The sequence below is a fragment of the Opisthocomus hoazin genome, chromosome 9 (assembly GCF_030867145.1).
Source record: "Opisthocomus hoazin isolate bOpiHoa1 chromosome 9, bOpiHoa1.hap1, whole genome shotgun sequence".
In the NCBI taxonomy this organism is placed as follows: domain Eukaryota; kingdom Metazoa; phylum Chordata; class Aves; order Opisthocomiformes; family Opisthocomidae; genus Opisthocomus; species Opisthocomus hoazin.
In genome coordinates, this window is record NC_134422.1 from 11,181,842 (window position 1) to 11,209,827 (window position 27,986).

At 41.3% G+C, this 27,986-nt stretch overlaps 1 protein-coding gene across 2 annotated transcripts; it reads left to right on the forward strand.

Annotated features, from left to right (window-relative positions):
- On the forward strand, positions 1 to 27,981 carry CFAP221 (cilia and flagella associated protein 221). Of its 2 annotated transcripts, XM_075430357.1 has the most exons (25): positions 1 to 43; positions 2,258 to 2,442; positions 2,885 to 2,985; positions 4,889 to 4,975; positions 5,082 to 5,177; positions 5,659 to 5,759; positions 8,155 to 8,258; positions 10,350 to 10,509; positions 11,028 to 11,151; positions 11,238 to 11,349; positions 11,571 to 11,679; positions 12,263 to 12,350; positions 14,063 to 14,152; positions 16,169 to 16,264; positions 17,768 to 17,858; positions 19,158 to 19,285; positions 19,769 to 19,849; positions 20,924 to 21,031; positions 21,174 to 21,350; positions 22,830 to 22,988; positions 23,400 to 23,494; positions 24,043 to 24,132; positions 24,335 to 24,454; positions 26,388 to 26,894; positions 27,916 to 27,981. In XM_075430357.1, exons 2-24 carry the CDS (start codon positions 2,304 to 2,306, stop codon positions 26,509 to 26,511), a joined length of 2,580 nt encoding a protein of 859 aa, XP_075286472.1. In that variant the 5' UTR covers positions 1 to 43; positions 2,258 to 2,303; the 3' UTR covers positions 26,512 to 26,894; positions 27,916 to 27,981. The 2 variants fall into 2 exon arrangements, with proteins under 2 accessions (XP_075286472.1, XP_075286473.1); XM_075430358.1 differs by lacking the exons at positions 26,388 to 26,894; positions 27,916 to 27,981 and adding an exon at positions 25,389 to 25,786.
- Positions 27,982 to 27,986: the final 5 nt, after the last annotated feature.

The window sequence follows — 27,986 nt, forward strand, 5'->3', positions numbered from 1 at the left end:
GACGCGTTGCCTAGCAACCGGCGCGGCCCGCCGCGGCGCTGAGGTGAGCGTGGGGCCGGGCGGGGCCGGGCGGGCCCGGGGGGTCCGGCTGCGGGGCTGGGCGGGCCGGGCGGGGCCGGCTGCGGGGCCGGGCTGGCTAGGGGCCGCTGTGAGGGGAGGAGCGGGGTCAGCGGGGGCTCCCTCCGGGCCGGGAGGACGCGTGGGGCGGAGGGGGGGGATTGTCTCGGCCTGAGGCGCGGCGCAGAGATGGCAAAGGCCCAAAGGGTCTGGGGAGCCCTGTGAGGCACAGAGGGGATCAGGAAGGCCAAGCGCTGACAGAAGGCCTGAGGGGATCTGGGGTGAGTTTTGCCATTGCCTCCAAGGGAACCGGGATTTCACAGCCCCAGAGTTCTCCTGTTGGCAGTTTTGCACAAAATAAAAGTCGTGTTAAGAGCAGACACAGGTACCCTGGAGAACTTCAGAACTTCAGTCTGTCAGTCAGAGACTCCAGGACCTTGGCACGTAAACCTTCAACCTGTATTAGCCCTGTGAGGAATACTGCTGTGTGTTATTAAAGCTGGTGAGTGCTGATGGTAAATCTTTAAATTACTGAGAAGATTACACCAGGAGTCCATTGCTGATATAAGTCTGTCTGCAGCTTTTCAGAACTTGTATTCCTGGTGGGGAATGCTGACCAAGAGAAAGAGGATGGTGGTTCTATAAATTAAAGTTGAACAACACAAGTGGAAAGAATTTAAGCCTTATGTTTAGAATTTTTTTAGCATGTTTTTGTCCGAGCTTCGTTGGTCTCGCTACCTCAGAAGAAATTTACTGTTGTACACAGTAATACAGTTCCTCTTATAGATTTTCGGTTGCAAGTGGAAAATTTGTACTTGGAGCCGTGGAGTGGAAAATGTTATTGAGGCCAGGCTTCTGGTAGCACATTATTTTAAGGCTTCTTGCTTATTTATTATTTAATACCGCACAAGGCCATAAGTCAAAACAGCACTTTATGAGCTTGAAGCACCTCTCAACTTCTGCCTGAAAGATCTAAAGCAGACTAGAAAACCAGACAAATGCCAGAGATGAGACCGTAATGTAATGGCGGAGGTGGACGCCTTCAGTCCTCAGAAGTGCTGGGCATCGCTGTGATGCTCCCCTGTGCCCTTCTTCTCTCAAACATTTGCTGATCAGTGTTGGTTTTAGGTTGGGGCCCTCTGAGGTTGTTAGAGCCAGTATGAGCACAAACACAATACCGTTCCTGGTGTTAACAATTCACCTTTGGTACTGTTGGATCTTAAAGTGCTGCCACAGCGTGGATCGTACAACTGAACTCTGTTGTCCAAGCAGCTGATCAGCCTTTGTGCCACTGCTCCAGGAGCAGGAAGCTGCCTTGTGACCAGAGCCTGTATTGTGTAGCATTGGGCGAGTTCAGCTGTGCACTGGTATTAATGCAGCACCATCCCAAGCTGGGCACTCACCTTCCTGTTCATGAAGAACCAATAGAAAATGAAGGGGTTTCAACCCCCTTCTTGAGGGCTGAAAAACCCAGCGTGGCTTTTGAACTCGGTACTTTTTCCAGAAGTATCTTGCCTTTTTCTCCATGCAATTCTCCGTTTCGTAGGAGAGCCAAGGGCTATGTGCTGTATTTATGAAGACAATTTCTTGTGGATGGAGTGTGTCTAGTGTCCTTATTGCGTAATGTTTGCACTTGTCATTAGAGAAGTTTATGTTCTGATAACTGTGCTTACATAACACATTATCTATAATACCTGTGGCCTTCTGGGTTTACAGTTATCTTCACTGAACAAATAACCCAGATGATGCTATCCAAACAAAAGATTCAAATGCCAATTTTCTTGTCCCTCATATTAATATTTAAAACTTAAAAATGAATCTGCAAGTTAACAACCCAAACATTCAGGAGAGATTGGAAGAACATCTCTGCAGAAATCAGTTTGGATAGTGGAATTATCAGAAGCACTTTCTCTCCTTCTCTGTGCTAGGGGACATGAAGGAAGAGAGAGATGTTTTACACAGTCCTGAAAGCCAAATGTCCTCTGTAAGCCCTAGAACAGATGAACATGCCCTAACTGCTAGGGCTTGTGGTGGGAGCAAGGTTTCCTGGAATCACTCTGTCCTTGTACTTAGCATACACACAGTAATCTGCTATAGTAGGAAAAGAAGTAAGTCCCTCTCCTAAATGTTTTTAGGCAGTAGGTGTTACCAGTGCAAGGGAAGGCATTTTGATCACTGTGTTATTTTGATTTGCCCCCAGGTGCTGAGGAATTTTAGTACCATTTGGACTCCATTTCTGTCCTAACATGGACATGGTTCAATCGGCTGCCACAGAAATTACCATTGCGAAGAAACCCTTCAAGAAAATACCCAGTGTGCTTCTGGGCAGCCTGGTGGAGGAACCTAAAAAAAGACGTGCTGTCCCCAATCACCTGCTGGAATCAAGTAAGTTTGTGCTCTCTGACTGTTCCCCAACTTGGAGCAATCCTAGCAGGCACTTTGCTATTATTTTTTTGCACAATTCACAGACAAAACCCATCCTGTTGCTTAAACTGCATCTTCATGTGAGCCCAAATCATAGGAGAGGTAGTCAAGAAAGAAATAGTGGCTGTACTGATCGTGGCTGACCCTAAAGTTTTGGTGAGGTTTGTTGATGCCAAGAGATAAACTGGCAACAAGATCATGGCTCTACTGGGGGAGTAGATGCTGCCTTAACTTTCCATTGAAAGAATCATGCCTGCTTAACAGGAGAAATAATCTGTGTCTCATTTTTTTCTCTGTAATTCGTTGGGTGCAACATAAATATACTTAATCAATGTAGGTAACAGTTATCATGTGTGTTCCACTTGATCTCCTTTTCTCCCTGTTTTATTATCTGTCTCTGCAGAGATTTATTCAGAACTTCAGAGGAGCAAGGTTATACAGGCTGAGCCTGCTGTGTTACACTATGGAGGGTATGAAGTTGGAAAACATCACCAACAGATGCTGGTAAGTGTCAGAGCAGTGATCCTCTTGGGGCTCATAAAAGCACAACAGAAGCTGAGCAGACTGCTTGTGGTTGTGAGGCCTGATGTTCTATGGAGTGCTCTAAAAAGCAGCACTTAAAAACAGTGGCCCTGTGGTAACAAAACAGACGAGTACCATGCTGTGTACATCGCTGTCCTTTACAGTCTCTGTATTACCTTCCTGCTTCCCGTGTCTGCGAGCAGTGTTAGTGATATGTGACTTGCACGTCATGAGTGAAGGATGCATGCTTTAACTCCGTAAGAGATGGTTTTCAAAATTTGCTTGGACCATCACTGTATCTGCAAACGTGTTCACTGGTGGGAAAATTTTGAGAGCAACTCTGGTCTTCTGCTAAGAGCAATTGGATCTAAGGAAAGAAACTCAGTGCATAGGTTTGATTACCTTTCCTTGTGAATAGTTTGGGTATTTCCTTTTCTTCTCTCTGCTTTCCCTTTGTCTACCTTCTTTATTCATGTGATAAGTGTTTTGAGGCAGAAGTTGACTGATCGTGGTGGACTGGGTTCTCCAGATATAATGAAAGTAGACAATATGCAGGAGGCTGTACAGGCTGAACTGTCACTGTCCAAAGGTTTGTTGCTTTGTGATCCAAAACAAAACCATGCAACTTTACATAATTTCTGTTTTTTCAGACCTCTGTAAAAGCAAAGTCAATAGGTTGTTTCATTTTTTGTTCTTTTTGCACATAAGCAAAACAGGATTAGAAGTTGATTCAACCGTAGTGTCTTCTTTAGAAAGACTGTTGTTCTGAGGTAAGGAATCACAGAACCATAGAATAGTTTGGATTGGAAGGGACCTTTAAAGGCCATCTAGTCCTACTCCCCTGCAGTGAGCAGGGACATCTTCAACTTGATCAGGTTGCTCAAAGCCCCATCCAACCTGACCTTGAATGTTTCCAGGGATGGGGTGTTGACCACTTCTCTGGGCAGCCTGTGCCTGTGTTTCATCACCCTCATTGTAAAAAATATCTTCCTTATATCCGGTCTAAATCTATCCTCTTTCAGTTTAAAACCATTATCCCTTGTCCTGTCACAACAGGCCCTGCTAAAAAGTTTGTCCCCAGCTTTCTTATAAGCTGGCTTTAAGTACTGAAAGGCCACTATAAGATCTCCCTGTGGCCTTCTCTTCTCCAGGCTGAACAACCCCAACTTTCTCAGCCTTTCCTCACAGCAGAGGTGCTCCATTCCCATGATCATTTTTGTGGCCTCCTCTGTACCCACTCCAACAGGTCCATGTCTGTCCTGTGCTGAGGGCTCCAGAGATGGTTGCAGGATTCCTAGTGGGGTCTCACTGGAGCAGAGCAGAGGGGCAGAATCCCCTCCCTTGACCTGCTGGCCATGCTGCTTTTGATACAGCCCAGGATATGGCTGGCCTTCTGGGCTGCGAGTGCACGTGGTCGGGTCATGTCCAGCTTTTCACCCCCCAGTACCCCTAAGTTCTTCTCAGTAGGGCTGCTCTCCATCTCTTCATCCCGCAGCTTGTATTTGTGGTTGGGATTGACCCGACCCAGGTGCAGGACCTTGCACTTGGCCTTATTGAACCGCATGAGGTTCACATAGGCCCACTTCTCGAGCTTGTCCAGTTCCCTCTGGATGGCATCCCGTCCCTCAGGCGTGTTGACCGCACCATTCCTAATTTGAAATGTGACTTGGCTGTGAAGGATAAAAATGTAGGATGCAAGGTTTACGTAATTTTCTTTTAAATTCAGAGCATATTCAGAATTATTTGCGCTAAAGTAGAAGTTATTACTTCCTTGTTTAATACAGCTTCTTTGCTATGGATAGTTTCACAAAAAGTACAGTTGTTATTTTCAATTGACCTCCTGTATTGTAAAGTGTTTTGTGGTTTTGGGTTTTTTTTTCTACAGAAGCTGATAAATATTTCTGGCGATGTAGTAAATCTTCACATAATACCACCCCAGACGAAGTATTTTCAGATCAAATACAACAAAACAGTTAAGTGTCAGAAAGCCTTCACACTGCTCTTTGCATGCAGTACTGGTTTTGTGTCATATAAGCTGCTTTTACATGCGTTCTGTATTATTTTGTGTCATTTTCTAGCACCGACTTGTCCCTGGCTTGTCATATGCAGTTACTGTTGATTTTTGTCCTGATGAGTGGCGGTATTATTATGACTGCATCCGAATTCACTGTCAGGTGAGGATTTATTATGGAATATATTTACAGTTCTAATGGAACGAAACAACTATTAGGACATGATGATAATGGTAAAGTAAAGGTACAGTTAATATCTAAAGCCATGTGGGTTTACTCCTGTTAAGCCTGGATTGGAGTATTTAATTTTAAGCCTTTAACATTCTTCTCTCTGTAAACATCCTAGAGCTGTGGGTAGAATATCATCCTTATTCTGTTATACTTTGCCAGTAGATCAGTCTTTGTGCCACATCGATGTAATGTCTTAGCTGAGCAGGCTTGGAGGAGCTCTAGATAGCTGTTGAAAGTATGGAAAGACAGATGGATACTGAAAGCAGGTAGAACGTCAATATCTTGAGGTGTAACACAGTGATGATCTTGAGATGTTTTATGCCCACCTACTGGCCAGCTACTACAGAAACTTTTTTTCTCCGTAACACTTATTTATTGTAAGAAATAAATATCTACCCCCTTTTTTGTGTAGGGAGAAGATACATTAGTCGTTCCTGTGCATGCTTACCCTGCTATGAATGTTGTAGAATTTCCATCATTTATAAATCTGTCTGATGTATCAGTTGGTAAGAGGTGAGTTAAGGACAGACATTTGTCCACATTTTGTGAGACACGTACAAAATCTGAAAAATCTCATTTTCTTCTATTTGTACAACTTAATGTCTTGGTAGCTTTCAGGAAGTCAGATACCATCTGGACTGCAAAATAATTCTGTATAAGAACTGTTTCAAGCGCACATTGACAGGAAAGTAAATGCTGCTCAAACTAAGCATATACATAGATGGAACTGGGGTTTCAGTTATTCTAAATTGGTGCTGACTCACTTCATTTGTTGTATGGTGAAGCAATATGACTGCTGTTCATAATCTGTACACTCCCAAGTGCTGTGTCTTTTTAGTGTTAATAAGTCCTAAATGAGTAGATCTTTCCTGCAAAATGAGGGGTTCTGGAGTTGAGGATATGAGCTGGTAATGGTAGGTGTAAGCAACAGCAAATAGCTAACCTCAGATTGATCAGTTATTAGGTTTGCTTCTTCTGTTTAAAAATATTTGAAGTGATCTTCTGATGTGGAGCTCTAAACGACATAGACCTCATCTCACTGTTGTTGCATAGATGTAACACTGACTGTTCTCACAAAGTATTCAGTAATAATTTTTATTAGGAACTGGGAAGGAGAAAAGGAGAAAGGAGATCCTGTTGATTAGGGTCTAGTTCTTGACTATATTAGTTATATTATGGTGATTTGTGTTAGTGTAAAGATTTGAGTGAATTCTAGGAACTGAAAGGCTTAGCAGCTAGGTTTTATCTTAGCCTGCGAGTTGGAAGTAACTCATGAGTTTTAGTGAAGCACAGAAATATGAATAGGCAAGGCATATATAAGTAAAGTGCAAAATTCTGCAATAAAAATGAGCCCAGCATGGTAGAGTGAACATTTATGTCTTTTTGGTTATTTGTTTTTCTAATCCCCCTTAATCTGTCAAACTCTAGTGAATCCATCAGAAGTATTGTTACAGCTTTCCCCCAGAACATAACTCCTGACTTTCTGGGTGCCTCTAGGCAAAATGTGATTCTGTTTATTTGCTCCATTTTTATAACAAGTGCTGAGGGATTCAGAATTTTCATACTTTCGGAATACGGAGAAGAGATTAGACAGAGTACAAAATACAATTTTAAATAATGGGAAAATTTTTCAGCACAGCAGGGATGTTCAGAGAAGTCCCTGAGGATATTTGGAAGAGTTCCTGAGAGGAAACTGGTGGTTTCAAACCTTAATTTTTACCAGTGTCTTTAATCATTAAGCTGTTAAAAACTTCCCTAAAAATGAAAGCTCTCTGAGATACTTGGTACTGTACAGAACCCCAAGGACTATGGGCTCAATTCGTAGCCCACAGAGGTCAATGGAAAAACTGCCTTTTAATTCTATAAGTGTAGGATAAGACCTGTGTTCTACCATCCAGCTTTCTCCTTAGGCACAGAAGATCCGTCAGGCAACAGGCAGCATAATTGTCATGTTCCCAAGGCACTTTGGTTACTGGACAAGCTGCACTGTACCTTAAAACAAATTGCCTCCCCAGTCTCCTGTTACATCTTCTTCATGAACAGGACATATTAAGGCAGAGAAAAAAGGACTTTGCTATTATTATTTATTTCCTTAAGTATTTCGAAATGTGCTTTCCAAAGGAACACTGTGTATAACATGCATTCTTTGCTAATCAGCAGGATGGGATTTCAGTCAGACAGTTTACAAAAAACAGAAATAAGCGTGGGTATATTGGACTTGATTTGTAGGATGATGGATGGTGTTGCACTAATGCTTCTGTGTTTCAGTTTGATATGTGAAAGTAGATGTATACAAAAGCAAGACAGCTTGAAAAGATGTGTGCTAATACCCCTCACACAACCAGCGTAAGACATAAAGGGCTCTTATGAAAATCAGGCCACGGCACCATTATTTCTACAGTGATTAAAGTCCAGTCATTCCGATGTGCTGGAGTTTACAATGCTTTTGAAGACTGCACAGAGTCTTTTCTCATCGTCTTCCACAAGGAGGGCCATGGGAGGAGGCTGATTTCTGGTTCTGCACTTACTGCTCCAGTTTGGATTGTTCGTACTTGCTAGATATTGCAGTTTGTAAAAATGTGAGGATACACATAAATAACTTCTAATAAGTAAATTTTGTCGTTTTTTTCTGTAGTCAGATTCTGTATGGATAGGAAAAAGTAAGTTAAGATGTAAAATATCTAGCATTCAAGTCAAGATTTAGTTCTCATTTCTTCACGGAGTGAAAGATCTGAAATATTGTGCTATTTTGGAACAATGAGGAATGACTATTTTCACATTAAAAAGTAACCCATCCCTCTGAACACGGATAAATTCACTGTATGTGGTCTATAGTACAATTTTCCAGCTTGTAATTTATGATCAACTGTAGTTTCATGAATTTCTTTATTCCTTTCTCTCTTTTCAGTAAGGAGTATGTTATCCCGTTGCAGTGCAGCTGTCCGATAGATTTTGAATTCCACATTGATTTTATTCAGCCTCACAGAGCCTTCACTGTCCAGCCAACATTTGGTACATTGAACTTATTTAAAATTCTAAACGTTAAATCTGTATTTATTGAGTGTCATTACTTGTGACAGCATATTCAGTGGTGTACAGAAAAAAGCCTTTGCCTCAGTGTTTCCAGGTAAATACAGGCTGGATGTATCTGAGTCGTATGCAGCCTCATGGCAAAGAGCCCTCTGTGGCTGGAACATTTCTTTTGTCAATGCCCAGCTACAGACCTCTGGCTTCTCTTTGCCGGTGCAGCCTTTGGAAAGGAGAGAGGCAGGAAGCCCAGCATTCGCCTCTTTATCACACCTTTCCCCAAGGGCTGTCTGGCTCCTGCCCCATGAAAGGAATGGATACCTGTCTTTGTGGAATAGGTATACATCACGTTACTTGATTGTGGGCACAGAGGAAATAATAGGTGACCTCTGCACAGTCGAACTTATCCCTGTACCTGTTTTTCCCTGGGGGCCTGGGTGAACTGATAGAAATGTTTCTGTTGCTTCAGGAGCCCCTACAGTGATGGGCACAAAACACACCCCTGCAGGTGTTTCATGGGATGGCAGTGGATATTAGATTCCATCTAGTCTGCTGTGTAGGGCCTTTGCAAGAGGCAGGGTCTTTTGGCTACAGTATGCTCAGCTATCTTTGTGCCTAATGCCGGAGAGGGCTCTGTCTTGAGGCAAGCCTAACTATTTGCAGGTCAGTTGCCATCATTGTTACGTTTGCCAGGTGCTGGCGGAAGCGTGCAAGTGCCCAGGTGTTCTGACAAAAATGTGTAAGAGAATGAGACCCGGCTGCGTAATTCACCTAGGCAGTCTGGTCAATTCCATGAAAATACATAAAGATCTAAATAAATAAAAACCTTCACAAATCTGGTGCTTAGTGCCATTTGTGACACTGGAATTTAAACTTTCATTATTTATGTGCTTCAACAAAAGTTGCTGTTGTTCCTTTATATACAATGATATGAATCCGTCCTGTCTCATCAGATGGGTTTTCATTCTTCAGAGGTAGTAGCTGGATTCTATTAGTTGTGTGGTTCACAAAGATGAACTATGCTGTTGCCTTGGTTTGGGTCTTTCTTTCAAGATAATATTCTTTCTTACTTTGTGCTTAAAGAAGTTTAGATATATCAAGGGAGGAAAGGAACAATATTAAAATTGAGTAAAACTAGGGAGAAGTTGTAAAATTCATCAGCAAGTTTTTAGGTTTTTGCACGGTTATAGACAAAGTGGCTGGAACTAATTCATGCTTTCTAAGTTGGTTTAGTTTTTGGGAGAAAGGGGAGCAAAAATTTCCCAGAAGAAGCATCAACCCAATAAAAGTGAAGTCAGGAACTTTGGTAGCTAGAAACAATGAGGTGCTGAAGGCCATCTGAAAAGCACGAAGAAGTTTCAGCTCCTACTCAAGCCATTGTGCTCTGAGATAGTAAAGATGAGATACTCTTAGCAAATTACACACACACCAACTTCCTCCCCCTTCCCCTCTCCCTCCCTCCCGCCCTCCTGAAACTAACTAGTGTTTAAAACTACAGGGTGCAGAAAAGCAAGAAAACCAGGCAATGGTCACTTTACAGAGATGAGAAATTAATGTCTGATGAGCTGAATAAACTCTTGTTGCAGAAACACTGCAGTCCTGAGATTGCACTGAATGTTTAGGCATGTGTAGTGGTGGAGAAAATAATGGAATAGGTAATAAGGAAACAAGACCAAGTAGAGACAGGTAATGCATCAAATCCAGATGATTCCCCCAACCTGGAAGAGCACAAAGGAATATGCTTATAATGCTTTGCTCATGAAAGCAGGAAGTGCCAGAAACTTAAGACTGGCAGATGCAAGTGAAGGATTTCTACATATAAACAGGCAATCATTTTCACAACAGTAGGAAATATTGTAGTCTTGCTGTCAAATCTCTCTGCTATTGCAAAATATCTCTCACTATCTGGCAATGGGTAGTTCTTGAAAGACACTTTGAGACCTGAAGTATTTTCCAGGCCTACTGCCATCCATTCAAACACTAATATTGTTTGAAAAAATGTAGTCCAGAATCAATTTCGGCATACTTAAGTGGGCTCACATTATATGGACTCTTGTTTTTTTCCTCTAATCACAGGAATCATTCCAGGCAATGGGAAAGTGGAATTAACTGTGAAATATTCCCCCCTTGAGTATGGAACAGCACAGATGACAATGCAGTTATGGATTTCACAGTTTCAGTCAAAACCCTATGTATGTGTATTCACAGGAACATCAACACCGCATCTGGGTCTAAAGTATGTGTGGCTGACTGATCCTTGAGTATTTTTGCCCAGTGCTAAAAAATACCTATGTAATAGGATTTCACGCTGTTTTGCTGTAATCATTTTAAACATTTGTATCTGTGAAGACTTAAAATGCGTTAATGTAATTCGGCTGTGAATACATGTACCTGCTCTCTTACATCAGAATACCCTTAATCCATGTGAAGTGAAACTGTACCCAAATAAAAATAACGAGCAGTTGCATATCCTTAAAGATGTGTTGAGCATCCTCAGCTTCTATTATGCCTGCTCTGTGTTATTGTGATTGCTGAGGCCTTGCAAGATACAGGGGTTTTTGAGAAAAAAGGTCTTTTGGGCTGTACTTAATTTTTTATGAACTCTAAAAATTAGAAAGTTTGGTTCCAGTTGTAATTTGGGAAAGAAATTTCCAGTCTCCATATATATCTAAAGGGGTTGTAAATGCATGAACTATACTTATATGCCATTTATGGAGTACTTATAAGAGCAATGTCTGTCCTTCTGATGCCTAGAAAAGAACATTTTGACAAACATCAAAGTCATACGGAGAAAAAAGCTGCATCTGCAGGAAAATCCGTGATATGGAGAAGAGACCAATTCAGGCAACCACGATGGAGGCCTATTCAGAAAGTAAAGGTGTGAAGAGATAATAATCACAAGTACTTTTCTGGGCTGAAAATCTTTCTTGTTTCTATTTCTTCCTATTAATTTATGTCTTGTAGGAAATCAAATACCAGAACCTCAGATTCCCCACAGACTTGTCAAATCCATATGCTGTAGCTACTGTTTTGAATCAGAAACCAGGCAAACTGAAGATTAAGGACTTGAAAGAAGGTAATATAATTCTGCAGCATAAACTTGGTCTTAGCGTTATCTGTAGGCTTCTGATGAGGAATGCAGCTTCAGAATTCCTGAGGTGATGTGATTGTAGTTTCTGTAAGAAATCTCACCTTAGCTTTATGTATTAATAAGTTCAGTTGTCATAATGGGTGGATTTCCCAATTAAAAATTCGATCTAGTTGGAGGTGTGATATGCCTTTCTGATATTCCTGCAGCCCTTTGCCAAGGCAATGAAGGGATAAAAACAAGACAGATGAAGGAAGCCATATTTCAACTAAAAGTCAAACAAAATATTGAGGAAGAAGCAGCAAATTATCTGAAGTGGTAAGTGTTAGTTAACCACATTAACAGCACTGGAGTTTACTTAACTAAGGCGTCTGTGAATGATGAATACAATATCCACCAGTGTGTAATGCTGCCATTTCATGTTCTGATAGGTTTGTTTTACAGCTAAGTTGCTGTTGTTTTACTTTCATTTTTCACTCTTCTGCATGAGAGCAGTCTCATTAGTAATCCATAGTAGTACCCAGTGAGGTCTTTGATTGTGTTGTGGTTGCATTCAGAAAGGAACCTGCTGAAAACCTTGTTCACCTAACCTTGTTCTCAGGCATCTCATCCTGTGCCCTTAAGGGCAAAGGAAGTTTTTGTCATGGTTGTCAATAAATCAAGGCTAAAATGTGTAATGGAGTGAACTGAATTGCACATGTACCTCAAGTGGTGTAAAGCAAAACACATAGTTGTGTGTGTAAGCACACCATGGTTTCATCTGCAATCCACAAATCTGCTCTTATGCTGAATGTTATGGACCCCTAGACACCTTAGGAAAAGGAAAATAAGTCTGTTGTTAGTCTTTAAACAAAGCAAACTGTGCATTAAGACATTTTTCTTGCCTCCACTGTAAATGCAGGCAAGTTCATAAAGGCAAAGATCCAATCTCTGTGGAATTTAAAAAAGAGATTATTGAAAACCGACAGAGGGAAGAAGAGCAATACAAGGTTAGTCTTTGCTGGCTTTTCTATAGGTCTAAATTCAAATTTATACTTTCAGATTATGCAGTGCACTAATGAATTGTATCAAGCTCTTTACGTCTTCAGTTTTTCTTCATACATGAATGCAAACCTGTACTAGCTGTACTTTTTACTGCAGCTATATGTTGATTATGCCTGTGTATCACTGTTTCTGAGGAGATTTTGTCTTTGAGGTAGACAGAGAGAAGGATAAGGTATTAATGGAAATGTAACTAGGTGTTTGCCCAACCTAGCAGATTTGCCCCCAGCCACATTACAGTGCACCATTGTGGTGTAGTCCTGTCGGCACCGCGGCTGCGTCTAACCTTCTGTTTACCGGTACCTCTCGCAAGAGCTGATGTCCAGAACAGCTCACAGTCAAAGAGCTAAACCCAGTCAGTACTCTCACGCAGAGCCATGGGAATATAATTCATCAGGTTGTTCTTCTACACCTTCACCCACCTTCTCTTTGGTTTCTTCCAGTCACCCCAGACTGCGGGTCATCTTCCATGGAGGTGACAGCAGCAATACTTGGTGGCAGGAAATATTTTTCCCTATGTGGCACAGCCCTCAGGACAGGTGGGGCTTGTCCCACTTATCCTGGCTCATGGATATTCAAGTAGCTGCTGACATCCAACTGACTTCCATGGAGCTCTTAATGGAAGTAAAATTATTTATAGATAGGGTAAAGGCTTAATTTGTACACTGAATTAAGCACTGTGAATTAAAACATTATATTTAATACTAAGAAAGGAGGAAATGAGTAAAAAGAGGATCTAAATTGTGAGACTGTTGTATCACTGAACTAGATGTATGTTAACTTTGTTTAGAAACATTTATTTACTTACCTGTTGGCTGTAGGGGCTGTCTAGATCTCTGGCTGGTTTCACATTTGCCCCCATGACTTCCTGACAGAGGCATATTTTTCCTCGTGCTGTCAGTTTGTTCACTTTGAGTGTCATTAGGCCTCACAGAGTATTCATTATCCCTCCATCATTTTCTCGAGTGGCCTCTATGTTATACAGCCTGGGAGTGGCTGTCCTGGAGACCTTTAACCAGTCTGTCTTCCATTGTACTAACTGAAATCTCAGTCCATGAAAATCATGGGAACTGCGCTCTCCAAAATAACCCCAAGGTCTTTATTTAAGACATAATAGTATCCTGGAAATGAAACAAGAGGTAAGTAAGACTGGGATGGAAGAGACGCAATGAAAAGAAGCACTAGTATTCATCCAGCATGCCTGTACCTTTTGAGAGTGTCTCAAAGAAGTGAAGTGATATCAGTAGTAAACTGTTTCACACATGAACAGATTAAAGAGCTGACACCATTGGAAACCATGACAAAGATCTTCACAGAACATGGGAAAACTGCAGAAAATTTGTGTCATCTGGGAAGGTCTGTTCAGGTGCTGACTTACGGTGTTGGTTCTGTAACCCTTCTCAGGCTGATTCTGGCTATGCAAAGCGTGTTTCATTAGGACAGAGATCTGACTGAAACTCAGACCCAAAAAGACATTATTTTACTTCTTTTGACTTGGTCAAGGGTTGCAATAATCACTCCCTAGAAGGGAATGAAGTCTATTTTTTGTCAAGCACCTCCAGAATGTTACATTGTAAGTGAGTTCCACTAATTGTAAGGGAGGAAAGAATTCGCTGAATGCTTTGTACTAATGTGATTGTTGTTCCTGGTGACAAATCAGATCCAAAGAGGAGATCCTGTCATAGAACAGGAGTTTCAAAGGAACGAAGTACAAGTTTCTTTCAGACGTGTCATCCGGCCTGTTGACCAGGTTTGTTTATACGTTATTATCGCCTGCTGTGTGTTATTATCACCCACTAAGCTAACAAACAGCCATAGATATTTGAATACTTTCCCTCCTAATATTCCTGTTTCTGTGTCAGTGTCTTATTTCCCATTTTACTTTTAGTACAGTAGGGCAAGCACTGTGCAATATGCACAACTCGTCTTCTGATGTTCTGATCTAAGATCAGAGTGTCCTGGTTTTGGCTGGGATAGAAATGATTTTCCTCCCAGTAGCTGCCGTGTTTTCACTTTAGTAGGAGAATGACATTGGTAACACTGATGTTTTTAGTTGTTGCTAAGAAATCAAGGACTTTTTCCCAGTTTCTCATATTCAGCTAATGAGCAGGTGTGCAGGAGCTGGGAGAGGGCACAGCCAGACAGAGAGCCAAGCTATTCCACAGCATAGACTTCATGCTCAGTTTATGAATGGGGGGGTCACTGGAGGGCAGGAATCTATTCTTTTTCCATGAGTTCAAACTTTTCCATGAGTTTGGTCTTTTTCCGTGGCTTTGGTGAGTTCTGCGAAATTTGCTAGTTCAGTGAAATCTGTGAAATTCGTGAGCTCCAGGAAACCTGTGGGTTCCACGATCGCTGCTCGGGGACTAGCTACACAATTGGTTGTTTGGCAGTGAGAAAAATTGTGTTGTGTATAGCTTGTTTTGCATATTTGTCGTTATTAGTAGTAGTATTTCCTTCGTTGTCTTATTAAACTGTCTTTATCTCAACCCATGAGTTTTACTGTTTTTTCATTTTCCCCACCCCACTGTCGGGGGAGGAGCAAGCAAGCGGCTGTGTGGTTCTGGTTGCCAGCTGCCAGATTGAACCACGACAGAGAGACAAGTGGAAATCTGCAGCCCTAACCTGAGATTCATATTGCTTGTTTTTGAAAGTTCTCTCAGGAGCACCTTTTTCATGCCTAAACGTGAGGTTAAGCATATCACAAAATTTGCAACCTTTACCTGCAGGTCAGATTGACAGGAATCTTTCTGGTATTTAGATGTTTTTTGTCCTTCTCTGTGGTGTGAGGTACTTCCTAAGATCCATTTCATAGGATTATTGGGAGCTTTGTTTAATAGATACCCTGCTAATGAAGGAACCTGGAATGTTAGTGACACAAACTGACACCTACTTGAGGAACATAATAGCTGTGGGAGCTGGTCTTTTACTATACTCTTACACCTGTTACAAAGTGCTGAAAATTGTTTTTGAGGCATGGCATGGGGTTGTGAGAAGCTGGTGTTCTGAGAACCTTCCTAATCTAAATGCTGGTTGAGCGGCTGCCCTCCTCTTGGGAGTTACTGGACTCTGGGGCCACGGGAGTCACTTCTAGTGCCACATTCTGCTGTCACATCAGTTTAAAACTGGAGAAGAGATTAATGCATCAAGAAAGAGATTTACTTGTGTTCAAAGAGTATTCTGACAATTTAAGGCATTAAATATAGAGATATCACCTCTGCCTCAAGTATGTCCAGAGCCAGAGATCACTAGATGTGAGGAGGTTATTCCAGGGAATTACCACTCTAAGTTTACCCTGGTCTTTCGCCCTTCTGTAAGTATGTGCTATCAGCCATTGTTGGAGACAGGATACTGGTTTTGCTGGGCCCCTGGTTTAAGCCCTTACAGCTCTTTCAACTTCACATCTGTGCAAGATGAAATGTGTGTTCAGCAGAGACCTAGTCCATTCTCTCCACTGTCTGACTGCACTTAAGTCATATGTGGTTGTCATTTTTGTGCATACAGACCCTGCTATGTTACCTCTGCATTCCCCATACTGCATCTGCCAATATTTGGTGATTACCTCCCACTAAGCCCTGCAGTGAAGGCTTCTGGTTAAATGCCAATACTGCAAACGTTTTCACTTGACTTAGTCTCAGTGTTTAGAAATAACATATAGATTCAGGCCAATGAATGAGTTGGGCTGGAGGAAATTTCTCCCTTGTCTAGTTGTAAAAGGAGTGTCCTTTTTATTTTCTGTTTCTTTTTTTTAAAAAACACCATGCAGTATCCAGGTGTCCATCCCACATTTGACTTGCTGCATAATGACCCTTGGGACAACAGAAACAGGATGTTGAGGAAATTCCAACAAGCAGCTTACAAGGTAATGTGAACAACCAGAACGCGGCGTGATGGCATGATGCCTTGGAAATAGCACAAAAGAACGTGCAAAGTAGCACGTAAGGAGTCTTCACAGTTAGCACGGATTTTATAATTTGATAAATATGTCCCTGCTTCACCAGGAAATAAGGATCTGGAGTAATTTTGTATTCAGCTGCTGCTTCAGCTGGTGCTTCTGCTGCTGCTTAGTATTGCAATCAATACGAAACAAATGCAGATGAATGTAGATTTTTTAAAAAGTAAAATATACTTTATTTTTTTAAAAGTAAAAAATACTTTTGCACAAAAAAGAGAAGATTTCCAAATGCATATATAATACTGTGCCCAGTTTTGGGCCCCTAGTACAAGAAAGACATCAGTAAGCTGGAATGAGTTCTGTGTAGAGCCACCAAGACGGCTGGGGTCTGGAGCACTCGCTCTGTGAGGAGACACTTACGCAGCCTGGAGAGGGAGAGTGGATGGGGAGAGCGGCACCTTCAGACACCTCTGGGGAGGTTATTGGTGATGGAGCCAGAATCTTTGCAGTGGTGCGTGGTGGGAACATGAGAAACAATGGGCATAAATTAAAATAAGAGACGTATAGACTGTATATAAGGAAATCCTTTTTCACCTTGAGGACAGTCAATTATTGGAGCAGGTTGCCCAGAGAGGTTGTGCAGTCTACATCCTTGCATATTTTCAAGACGAGACTGGATACAAGCTCTGAGCAACCTGGTCTGATCCATCGCTGACCTTATTTGGAGCAGGAGGTTGGACTAGGACCTCCTAAGATCCCTTCCAGCCTGGAAGCTAAAGACTAATCAGTAAAATCACTTATCTCATCTGGTTGAGATATTATCTTTCATCTTCTCTGCTCTTTTCCCAGTAAATCTAAATGTAGCAAGCAATGGAAATTTCCTACTCTCCTAGTATCCAGTTTGGATATTTTTCTCCAATCTGTTCACAGTATTAGGCTCGATACGGAGGTCCTGAAATGAAATGCTCTTTCTTGTATTGCACAAATAAGGAGGTGGCTAAATGGCCCCTTCTGGTATTAAAGCTTATGACTCTTCATTGTTACCCTGTAATATGTGGCGTCAGGCAAATTGCACAGTGCAGGTTACTACTTGTTCTCCTCATTCGCGGAGCCACAGGTATTGCTATGGCCCTGATCAACTGACTGTTTACCTACTGTTAAATCTATATATGCTAATAGACACAGCTGAAGGATTAGGACCTAGCCAAAAAAAAGTCTAATTAACCTGTAAGACTAAATGAAGGTTTGAACTGTTTTTGTTGTGTAATGTCCCTGTAGAGTGAAGATCCATTCTGTATCTCTCCTTCCCCATTTTCTCTCTCCTGAACAGAAAACTATAGTAAAAATTGTGAAATAGAGATGTCTGAGTGAGCTCTGTGGAATAAATACGGTTGTAATGTATGCATATTTCTATGGCTGTAAATCTTTTAGTATTTGGCTTAATATTAAACTTTAAAATCATTCTCTCAGGTTGTGATTCAGATTCGGCTAAATCGTTTACTGCTTCTGTTCCGTGGGCTAACCAGAGAAGCCAGAGGTTTGGAGGAAGGCTCTGTGTCTGGTAAGGAGTAGAACAACAAGGTGATATTTTGGCCATGAATTATGACAATTCAGGTTGTGTCAAGTGTGTTACATATATGCTGACATATAAACATAAAGAGGGAGTTGCTACGAAGGAGTCTTCAAGTGAAAAATAGAAGTATGACAAGGTAGAATTACTGCAGTCAAAATATGTCTATTTTTCTTGCACGTTATTTTCCAGATTTTAAAAATGTGATGAAGTCTTTCTATGAGCTTTGCAGCTTATCTAGTTAATAATGAGGCAGAAGTTGTGAATGCTCCATCATTGGAAATGTTCAAGATCAAGTTGGATGGGGCTTTGAGCAACCTGATCTAGTGATAGATGTCTCTGCCGCTAGCAGGAGGGTTGGACTAGATAATCTTTAAAGGTCCCTTCCAACCCAAACCATTCTATGATCCTACTTATAGGCCTGAGGAACAAGGAAAGGGCAGATGGGATTATATGAGAAACACAGGCAGGTAGGCAGATCAGGTAGAGCCCAAGAGGTTAAAGACATAGGATAAGAGGAGCTTATCCCATGGGGGATGGAAGAGGGAAAGACACCTGAAAGTGATGAAGGCAAGATACCTGAACTCAGTGAAGTGAGATGGTAGCATCCATGAGATTCACGGCTAGATGTCCAGTACTGGGTTGAGTTTTCCTCCATATCATTTTCTCATACAAGTGCTTTCAACCAATCACTTTTCTTTACAGTGAAATGAAAGTGCTGCCCTGGAAAAGTCACTTGTTCTTTAACAGTCATACAAGGAAACTGGCTTTGGATGGGAGTCGCAGTTGGGTATACTGGGGACAGAAGAGAATTTGTGTCTCTCATTTCCCGCTCCCTCATACACACACAGTTTGACAGCTGCTGAAACACCTTTCCATATCAGGCCTTTTCCTGCTTCTGCAAGTAGGAACTTTTAATTCCCAATATGTAGGAGCTGAAGGGGTGCTTCAAGGAGAAGGCCTAACGAGGGTTAGTGTAAGAGACGCCTCTCAGTTATCTCTGCCTTGCTGAGCAGAATGAGATAGAGGACCATACTGGAACAAGGGGGCTGTAATGTCCTTTTAGAAAAGGGGAAATGAGATCTGTCTGCTAGTCCAGGTGTTGTGCCTGCTGTCTTGTAGATGTGGCATTTAAAGCCTTTAAGAAATACTACCTTTTTTATATTAAAATTACTAGACACATCCTATTTTAGGAAGATGTTAAAAATATTTTGTGGTTTGATTCTATTTTTGAAACAGTGTATGAAGATATATTACAAAAACTTAATATTTGCTTTCCATTCACGACAGAAAGCAGGAGTTTCAGCAAACCAGAGAAAAGTGAAGAATACAAGGGCATTTCTTCCAGCATATCTGAAGATCGTATATTGCCTTTTGAATTCCCCTTTTACAGTTCGCATGAATTGCACCGTGATTTGGTGGGTATAGACTAAAATGATGGCCAACACTGAAGATACAGAATTATGTTGAAGACATTGCTCACAGGCCCGGTACTGCCTTTATTAGAATTTCACATGGTGTTCTGGGGTTCCTGCAAGTTAATTCAGGAGTTCAGATTTACTAAGGGTGCTACTGAAAACAATAAAAAAAAATCTCTTAATAAAATCTCTTAAATAAAAAGTCTCTTAAAATAAAAAAATCTCTTAATTCTCTTAATTGCATTCTAAAATTCTAGGTAATGCATTAATGATCACAGTTAGTTAACATCTATGATTTTGCAGAAGAAAAGAAGTGAAAAATAACTGAAATGCCAAAGTCTGAGAAGGGACAGGAGAGATATCAAACAAAATGTTTGCATAATTATTTCCATATATTTTCAAGGAGCTATGCTGATGGATTGCTGCCAATGCAAAACAAAATGCTCACCATATTACTTGGTTTTAAATACTATGTTCTTTCAGGCACCTGATGCTCTTGGCCTAGTTCCTATTGAATCTGTAGATGTGAAAGTCAGACACATTCTTCCTTTTTACGACTTGAAGGTGAGTCAGTACAACTCCCTCAGCTGTGTCATGTTTTTGTCTTTCACCAGTCCGGTTAGATAAGTTTTCTGCCTGATTCAGTGACTCTGTTGTGCAGCCCAGTAGAAACGTTACCTTAATATGACTGTGCAATTAGCATGCTTTTATTAAAAATAAATCTCACCTGTTTCCATAAGGATCAAGCCTATAGTCAGCAGTAGTGCCCTCTCTCCAGACAGAAGGATGAATCACCTCAGCTGAAATTCTTATCCCCCCCCCAAAAGAAAATTCTTCTATGAACGAGGACACTGCAAGCCCTGCACACCACACAGTTTTTCCTTTGGTGTTAGGGTTTTATAAAAGTGTCATTATAAAAGTGTCCTTCCCTTTAGGAAGTAATGGAAGTCTTCTGTTTATTTGGCATCCAGTTCTGCACGCTTAGTTCCTTCATTCTTGCATAGGAAATGCAAACATCTTCTTCTCAAAATATATGAAGTTTTTTCAATTTTATGAGTACAGAAACATTTTTTTCTCCTGACTTCTAAACTCTTTTCTGTCCAACTTTTAAATAGCAAAAGATCAAATTCTGCAGCCCGTCAAAGTGGAAATGTTTCCTCAGGTTCAAATCAATTGCACATTTTGGCTCAATGTCCATTTCCTTTTTTTTCAGGTGGTGTAACAAGTCCAGAAGCTTTCTTGTAGCGTCTTTTCCCCTTATTACATATTGGTTCTTCTAGCAGTGTTATGTATATTACTTCATGCAGCCTTTCTCCACCCCATTAAGTTCAGTATATTTGATCAGGAAACTGTTAAATCCATGATCTTTCATAGAAAAGCAGGAATGGAAATATTCCTGTACACACTTATTCAACTTGTCCTGGTGTGTGGCTGCTCAAAGTTTTGGTCACATGCCATGTTCCAGAATAGTGATCAAGTTATATATATATATATAATAGTGATCCTTTGCCACAGAGATGTGATGTGTCTGTGATAAAGCTGGAATGTGGTAAAGCTGGAATGTTCCATTCCATCCATGAGTTAATCAAAAGTGATTATTGTCATCTCCTGCAGCACACCTTTTTGCTTTGTACTTAGGTTCCTCAGCATTTCAGCATTATGAAGTATCAGCCATTTTGTACACACCACGCAGCCACAAGTTACAAACCTCGAAAACTTTCCCGACCACTGAGGCAGGGAGCCCAGGTAAAAGTCATCTCAAATACAAACTTTGCTGAAGTCACTCCCAACTCTACATTTCTACAATTATTTGATTAATTTTGTCTCAACATTTTATACCAAAAGACTTACTACACTCTGAAAATGTTTGATGTCTGTGCTTTTCAAGGATGAGTTGATTCAAGTAGTTGCTTCTCCTGAAGGGCAGCTTAACCTGGTCTCCCAATGGAAGGATTTTCACAAACCATCCCCAGAAGAAGCAGCAGAAAGGAATATCAGCCTCTTAAAACTGGTTCCTCCCCAAGCTTTAGTCTACCCTACAGAGAGCAACCCACTTCGCATTTTTGTAAGTAGAAGCTGACTTTTACAAAGAATGTAAGAAAGGAAGGGAAAAGGTGTTTGTTTCATCAGAAGCCTGATGTGGAATTAGTGGGCAATTCTCTTACTCAGATTGGTAAACAAAACTATCCAGAGTGAGAGTAAGCCTTCAAGGCAGAAGCTCTGGTAGTTAGGAGTCACAGAGCTCTTCCCACTGAGAGAAGCACCATTTCACTTTAAGGTGGAATTTGATCAGTTTAGGGGAGGGATGATAAGGCGAAGTTGCCATCGAAGGCAGAGAGCTGGAGACCCTGCCAGTCTCACACTCCATAAATGGACACTGAACCCAGGATTCCCTGGAACACCATGGGGCTCCTCCCTTCTTCTCCTTTTGCTTCCCCATTTGGATGTTAGAAGAAAAGCCATCATCTTGGCATTTCAGCCCTTCTATAACCTCATGCTTTTGCCCAGGTAGGTAGGATAGGCACAGTCTTTTCCTTCTGTTCAGCTAAGGAACTGCAGTTCTGCCTGATCCTTAGGTAAACTGAGAAAAGTGAAGTCAAACTCTTTGCCCACATTGCGTCCTGCTGCCTCTAAGTTCCAGTAGTTCTCATAGCATCCCAAAACCACACTTCCAAATTACTAGGCACAGAGATTCAAAAAAATCATAACCACATGCATGGGAGGGTTTTCTGTTACTTAATTCTCATGTAGATGGTGCTACTTGGCACAAACTGCAGAAGGTATTTCCCACACAGCACAGTACAGCCTGGAGGTCCCTGAGGTGTCTCTGAGCAGACAGAGACAGCTGTAGAGCTCAGTGAAGTGCTGTGCGTGGGTAAGGCAGCGTCTCCAAGCCAGCATGGCACTGTGCCTAGCTTGGGTGGCTCTGTCTTTCAGCATTACTTAACTGCAATGGCCCAGAGCCCAGAGTGCTAATCTGGTAGTCTTGGCATAACAGACGTGGTATAGACTTGTCCTCACTGCATGTGGCCAGGACTCCAGTGGACCTACTGGTGAGATCCTCTGTGCATCTCTTTCATCCCTCTGTCATGTCAACATAAGAGCCAGGCACAGCCTGATCCCACACTACGCAGCATTAGACTTTATTCAGAAACAGATGCTAGTGCAGTGAAATAGGTCGCAAAATGCTCCCTAGCTTCCACCACAGTGAGGCCAGTTCCCATTCTTGGATTCTGAACTGTTCAGAGAATCAACAATGGATTTTGGAGTAATTAGGCAATAGTTTTTTCTTCCAAACTTGGAAACAGCACCTAAATTGCTGTATTTTAGATAGCAGAGAGCACAGATAAGACAGGCAGATTATGGGTTTGTGGTGAGAGGAACAGACAGGTAAAGAAGGGTCATACCGATCAGAACAGTCACAATGAGACAAAGGTGTGAATCTGGGAAGACTACATTAATTATAAGAACAGAATTTTCACCAGTTTAGTTTTTATGGTGCTCAGAATGATTTTTTTAAAAATAATCTATTCTTTGTTTTTAGAATCCCACTCCAGGATTATTTCCACTTTTACCTCCTTTGGCCTATTCTGAAACAAATATTGAATATCATCTCTGTCCTCATCCAAAATATACCTTTACCAAGGAATGTCCCAAAGGATCCAGTATTCCAGTCACACAAAAGAAATTTCTACATCACAAGGTATGGCCTTTTGGGTTCATTGTATGAGTACCTGGCTTGAGAATGTTCTTGCTGAGAATTTGCTCCAAGGAATCAAAAAGGAAGATGAAAAGTCATCCTAGATAGAAGACATTGTGAAATATAAATGCATGCACCTAAATAAAATAGTCCGTACATGGGTCAAAATAACTTGTTGTTAGGCTTTATCCACGTCTCATATTTATCCCGAAGTATTTCTCTGCTCTTTCCTTCTTTACACTCTCTGTTGTATTTTCATGACCTTGCAGCAGAGGAAGCGTCTTTTAAATATGAAGAACTGCAGCTCCCCAGATTCAGTTCTCAGCCAAGAAGTCAGATGTTCTGTCCTGCAAACCTCTCTCCCCACTGCATTATGTGTTAGAGGTCTGATTGCTGTAGCACTTGTCATTTCAGGAAGTGATTTGTGGAGTAATGGAATGGAGAAGATTCTTGCCAGTGGTATATACCACTTTTTCTAACACTCCCACATTGGCAAATATAACATCTAGGTAAGAAAGAATTTGAATGTACAGTGCCTCTACTCTGCACCAGTTTCTGCTCTCTGTAACTACACTGACCAGTAACTAGTTCCACAGATAAAAGTGAGCTGACTGATGGAATTAATTGCTGCTGAGAAATCCAAAACCAATGGGGAAAACCCCTACTGACCTCCTTGAAGGGTGGGTTAAGAGCAATATCATTGGAGGAAATACCTAGCTGTGGAAGGAGAGTTCCAGTCAGGCATTTCAATAACATCTCTCCTGAATGCTTTTGGATTCAGTGCCAGAAGACCCTGGGAGGTACAAATTCTGTCTGTCCTGCAGAAGTGTGAACAGTAAAACTTTTAACACATGGGCACCTGCACCCAGCGATAGCCAACAACTCTCAGGCTTACGTTCCCTCGTATCACAGGAGTTTCTCGTGTATTGAGATTTTCCAGGAACATTTGAAAGTACATCATCTTCATTGTAGTTACAACTACTGTGAAGCTTTGAAGTATAAGCATTGAGTGCAGTTACTCTCCGCCCATCTTAAACTAATGCCATTTCCATCACAGGGATCCTTACAGTTTAGATATGCTTCCAAGAGAGGTACCACCAATGCTGTATGACTTACCTGAGAGAGACAGAGAGAACATAATTGACCAGTAAGTTTCTCCTCTATTTTGTGTTCAGGGTGATTGATTGTGTCTTAACCACTTGTATGGATGTGTCTAAACCTGTCCTGAGAGGCCCTCAAAGGCAAAAGCAGAAAGCCCCTCTTGCATAAAAAGCATTTTTGTTTTTGTTGGCTAAAAAATACTTTTAAAAGGATAAAGCCCAATTATTCTTCATCTTACTAATTTTTAGTGAGACAGATGAAACTGAGTTCAAAGTGACTCTTACTCCAGAGATGGTGAGAGCTGAATTTCCACAAATTGGACAGGCACTCTCAGAAGAAGGCAAAGAGAAATTAGCAAAAGAAGAAAGGTAGGTATAATTTGAAATTAGGGGAGAGGAGTGGAAAGGAATCTAAACACAAAGCATCACTTTCAGAATTACGTAGAAAGTTGTACTGCTCTAGATGCTCCATCGTGAGTGGGATGCAAATGTGGTACTTTGAGCAAATTTGCACTGCAGATGCAATCTCCAGAATGGACTTCAAAAGCAGCTGTGAATGTGACACACTGGCCTGGATGTCTCTGACTTCAGTTTTATCAATATGATCTAACACTTGGGGCAGTTGTTTTGCCTTCTCAGAGATATTCAGTGTTCTTGAAGCAGCGGCATTTCCTTTTCAGTAACCCTTTTGATCAGGTATTTATTAAAGTGGCAGAGGAATGAGCCCTTAGAATTTCCCCCTGGCATGGGGCTTTTTTCTGAGGCTCTTCCTGGGAGTGGGTCACATTTGCTCTGCTGTCTGAGCTTCACACTGCACCTGAAACACCTTGTGTTTTAGGCATGTACAATAACTTGCATTCATAAACACAGCATTACCAGCTTCCTAAAATGTTGTAAACTGGCCACTGCAAGGGCCAAATTCTGCCTTTTGCTTCCAGTGTTGTCAGGCCAATGTCCTGAGTTTGCAGCTCAGCAGAGAAACCTGGAGGGGGAACCTGAGGATGAGGAAAACTCTGAGGGACAAATGGGTCTTTGGTGGTTTCAGAGCAGCAGTTCTGTGGGGCTGGAAGCAGAAATGGATGCCCTGTGTGTAGCCTGGGGGTATGTGATGTTGCAGGAAGGATGCAAGGAGGTGTATGATCTGGTAAGTGGGACACTGGGGGCAGTGGGCTTGAGCAGCAGGCAGTATGGGCAGGGTAAGGATTGCAGAGCAACCCAGGAGAAAGTGCTGGGTTCTAATACGGTGTTTTCACATCTACATTGTGTGACTTGGAGTAAGTGAATTAATTTTTCTGTCCAACAGTTGCCCCCTCTTTAAAGTGGTCAGGACGTGGCTTAGATGTCAGACCTGAAACTTTCAAAGCCACCAAGAAATTTGAATGTCTCATTTTCTTTAGTTTTAGAGGGAAATTATTTGATTGATGTTCAAATCCTGTGCAAATGTCAGCCATTAAACTTTAAAACAGTGGTATGTATTATAAGCGCTCTGACAAAAGACTGATTGCTGTATTGTGATTACTACAACATTGATTGAAAATAATTTGCTGAAAAAACACAGGTGTGTTTGACTCGGTGCCGCTTTTTGCACTTTATGACACTCAGCTTGTCAGAACATGGTGATTTGGGCCCGTGTAACTAAAGAGTGACCTTTTTCTCCACAGTGATACAGTGGATGGTGCTTTTCTGGGATAAGTAGTTTTATAACCATGAGGTTCTTTCTTTTTGAACTTTTAGATGTTTTCTTCAAAATTCAAAATACTCTTCTGTATTTAACACCTCTGGGTGTTGGTATTTATGTGTTGAAATCTTCCCTATTTGTTTGGCTTTGTAAAGAGGGAAATAAAAATTTATTGGCAAACAATGAAGTCCCAATCCTTTCTTTTCTCACTAGAAGGTTCTTCGTTGTTATCAATGGGTTGGTGTTTCACTAAATGACAGAGCACACGTTGCTCCTCTACAGCAGTTTCAACATTTTATCCTTAAGGCAGATCAGTTTTTCATGTGGATGCTCTTATTCTGGCCATTACAGCATATGCTCTTTCATAGATACAATGTAAAACTCAGTCTAGTATGTGTTTACCTATCAGATGGTTAGCTTTCCTAACTGGTCAAGATGAGAGTGGATGTTCTTTTCACAGTTTCACTCCATTTCCGGTTCTTCATAAGTAATGGAATGCCCTCTATGTTCACTAGAAAAAAGAGAGAAGTTATGCCTGAGTGTCTCTTCCTTTGTTTTTGTCAGCATTCCTAAGTAGCTCCCCTGGCTATTATAAGTACAAATGACTTTTTAAACTTTTTGCAGAGACCCGCACAACCATCCAGATGGACATTTTCAACCCCAAACCAGCGAGCTCAGAGAGAAGGTTCAAAAACATGTGGAGAAAATGAAGCTGAAAGCACTTAATAAAGCCCTTATTCTGGGATAAGAGTAGTTTTACAAAGTCCATGGTTTGGCACTGCTTACGCTGTTAATGCATGAGGCCTCCCAGCTACGTGTACTTATGTTCAGTGAGGTCAGCAATTTCTTATGCAAAGAGAAGAGAACCACCAGTAATCCCACCTGTGTCAAGGACTCTCACTGTTACCATTACGCCAAACACAGCAATTGCTTCTTGCAGTAAGAATTCTCAGCCATGTACCTGCTCATTTTGTCCTGGTGTGAAGGACCAGAAAACCGCAGTACTACCATGTAAATACTTTGGTAATTAATTCCCAGCCCACTGTGTTCAAATAAAATGTGAAAAGTCCTCACGACCGAATTCTTCTGATTTTGTTTTTTAAGTCATGACCTGTCCTTGAATTTTTGCAGGTAAGTCACTGAGTCTCAGACTTGTCTGTAAATCATACACTTGAGATTTTTAATGAAAGTGAAGACAACCACAGTTACTGTCTACAAAGATAAAGCCTGAGCAGATTTCATTAGCTGTTCAGGGGTTTAATTCAATGTACAGCTCTCTTGGCGAAAGGGTGCATGGATGGGGTGAAGAATTCCAGCCACTCATGAGAGACCTGTAATGCTCGGGGTGTATTCCCTGGGAAAGGAGATTTCTCAGCATATCACTTTTCAGCTGAGATGTCTCCTACTTGTGCGCAAGCTGGACATCAGACAAGATTGGTTTTATCCACAGTGAGTTGATGGCTCATGTTGAAATGTCGTCCAGGCTATTTGTGCTGAAAAGCACATATCTTCTGTGCTTAAAGGCATGGAAAGTACAGCAATAGATACTACATTCCTAGGAGCCATACTTCTTTCCAGACTTACTTAAAACCCTTAAGAAGTTAATTTCAGAGAGAGGAGATCAGTGTAGACGATATGTAAAAAGCCCAGGGAGATAGAAAATGGTAAAGTAGGGTGAAAATAAAGATGCAGAATAGCCTGTATTATACTAGCTGCATACTATCTCTGCTCACTTCAAAGAGATAAAAAGCTGTAAAGTTTCTGCTAACCAGTTGGCAAGGGATTGTTCAGAATGCAGGTCTGGATATCTGCAGAGTTTCTCTGACTATGAACAACTGCTTAAATACACCCACATTGTTTTTTTCTTCTGTAAGTCCTGAGGAAAGCAGCTGATCTTTTAAGAGGCGCACAAAGCTTTGAGCATGTTTCTTAACATGACCATGACAAAAACGTTCTCACAGTTTACAGTGAAAGCATTCACAGTTCATAATTCACAGTTTAGGTTAAATCAAGCATAGATAATTCTTAGGAACTGCTATCTATCAGCCAAATTTCAATGTCTAGTAAAGATGAAGTGTTTAGAAACAATGGTGATTAACCAGAATTGATCTCTTTTTTACAGCAGTATCCACTTTGCTTCCTTCTCCTCCAGAGTTTCCTGGTCATCTCAATGGAAATTAATCATGCTTCTCCATTCTCCAGTGGTAGATGCCAGCCTTCAAA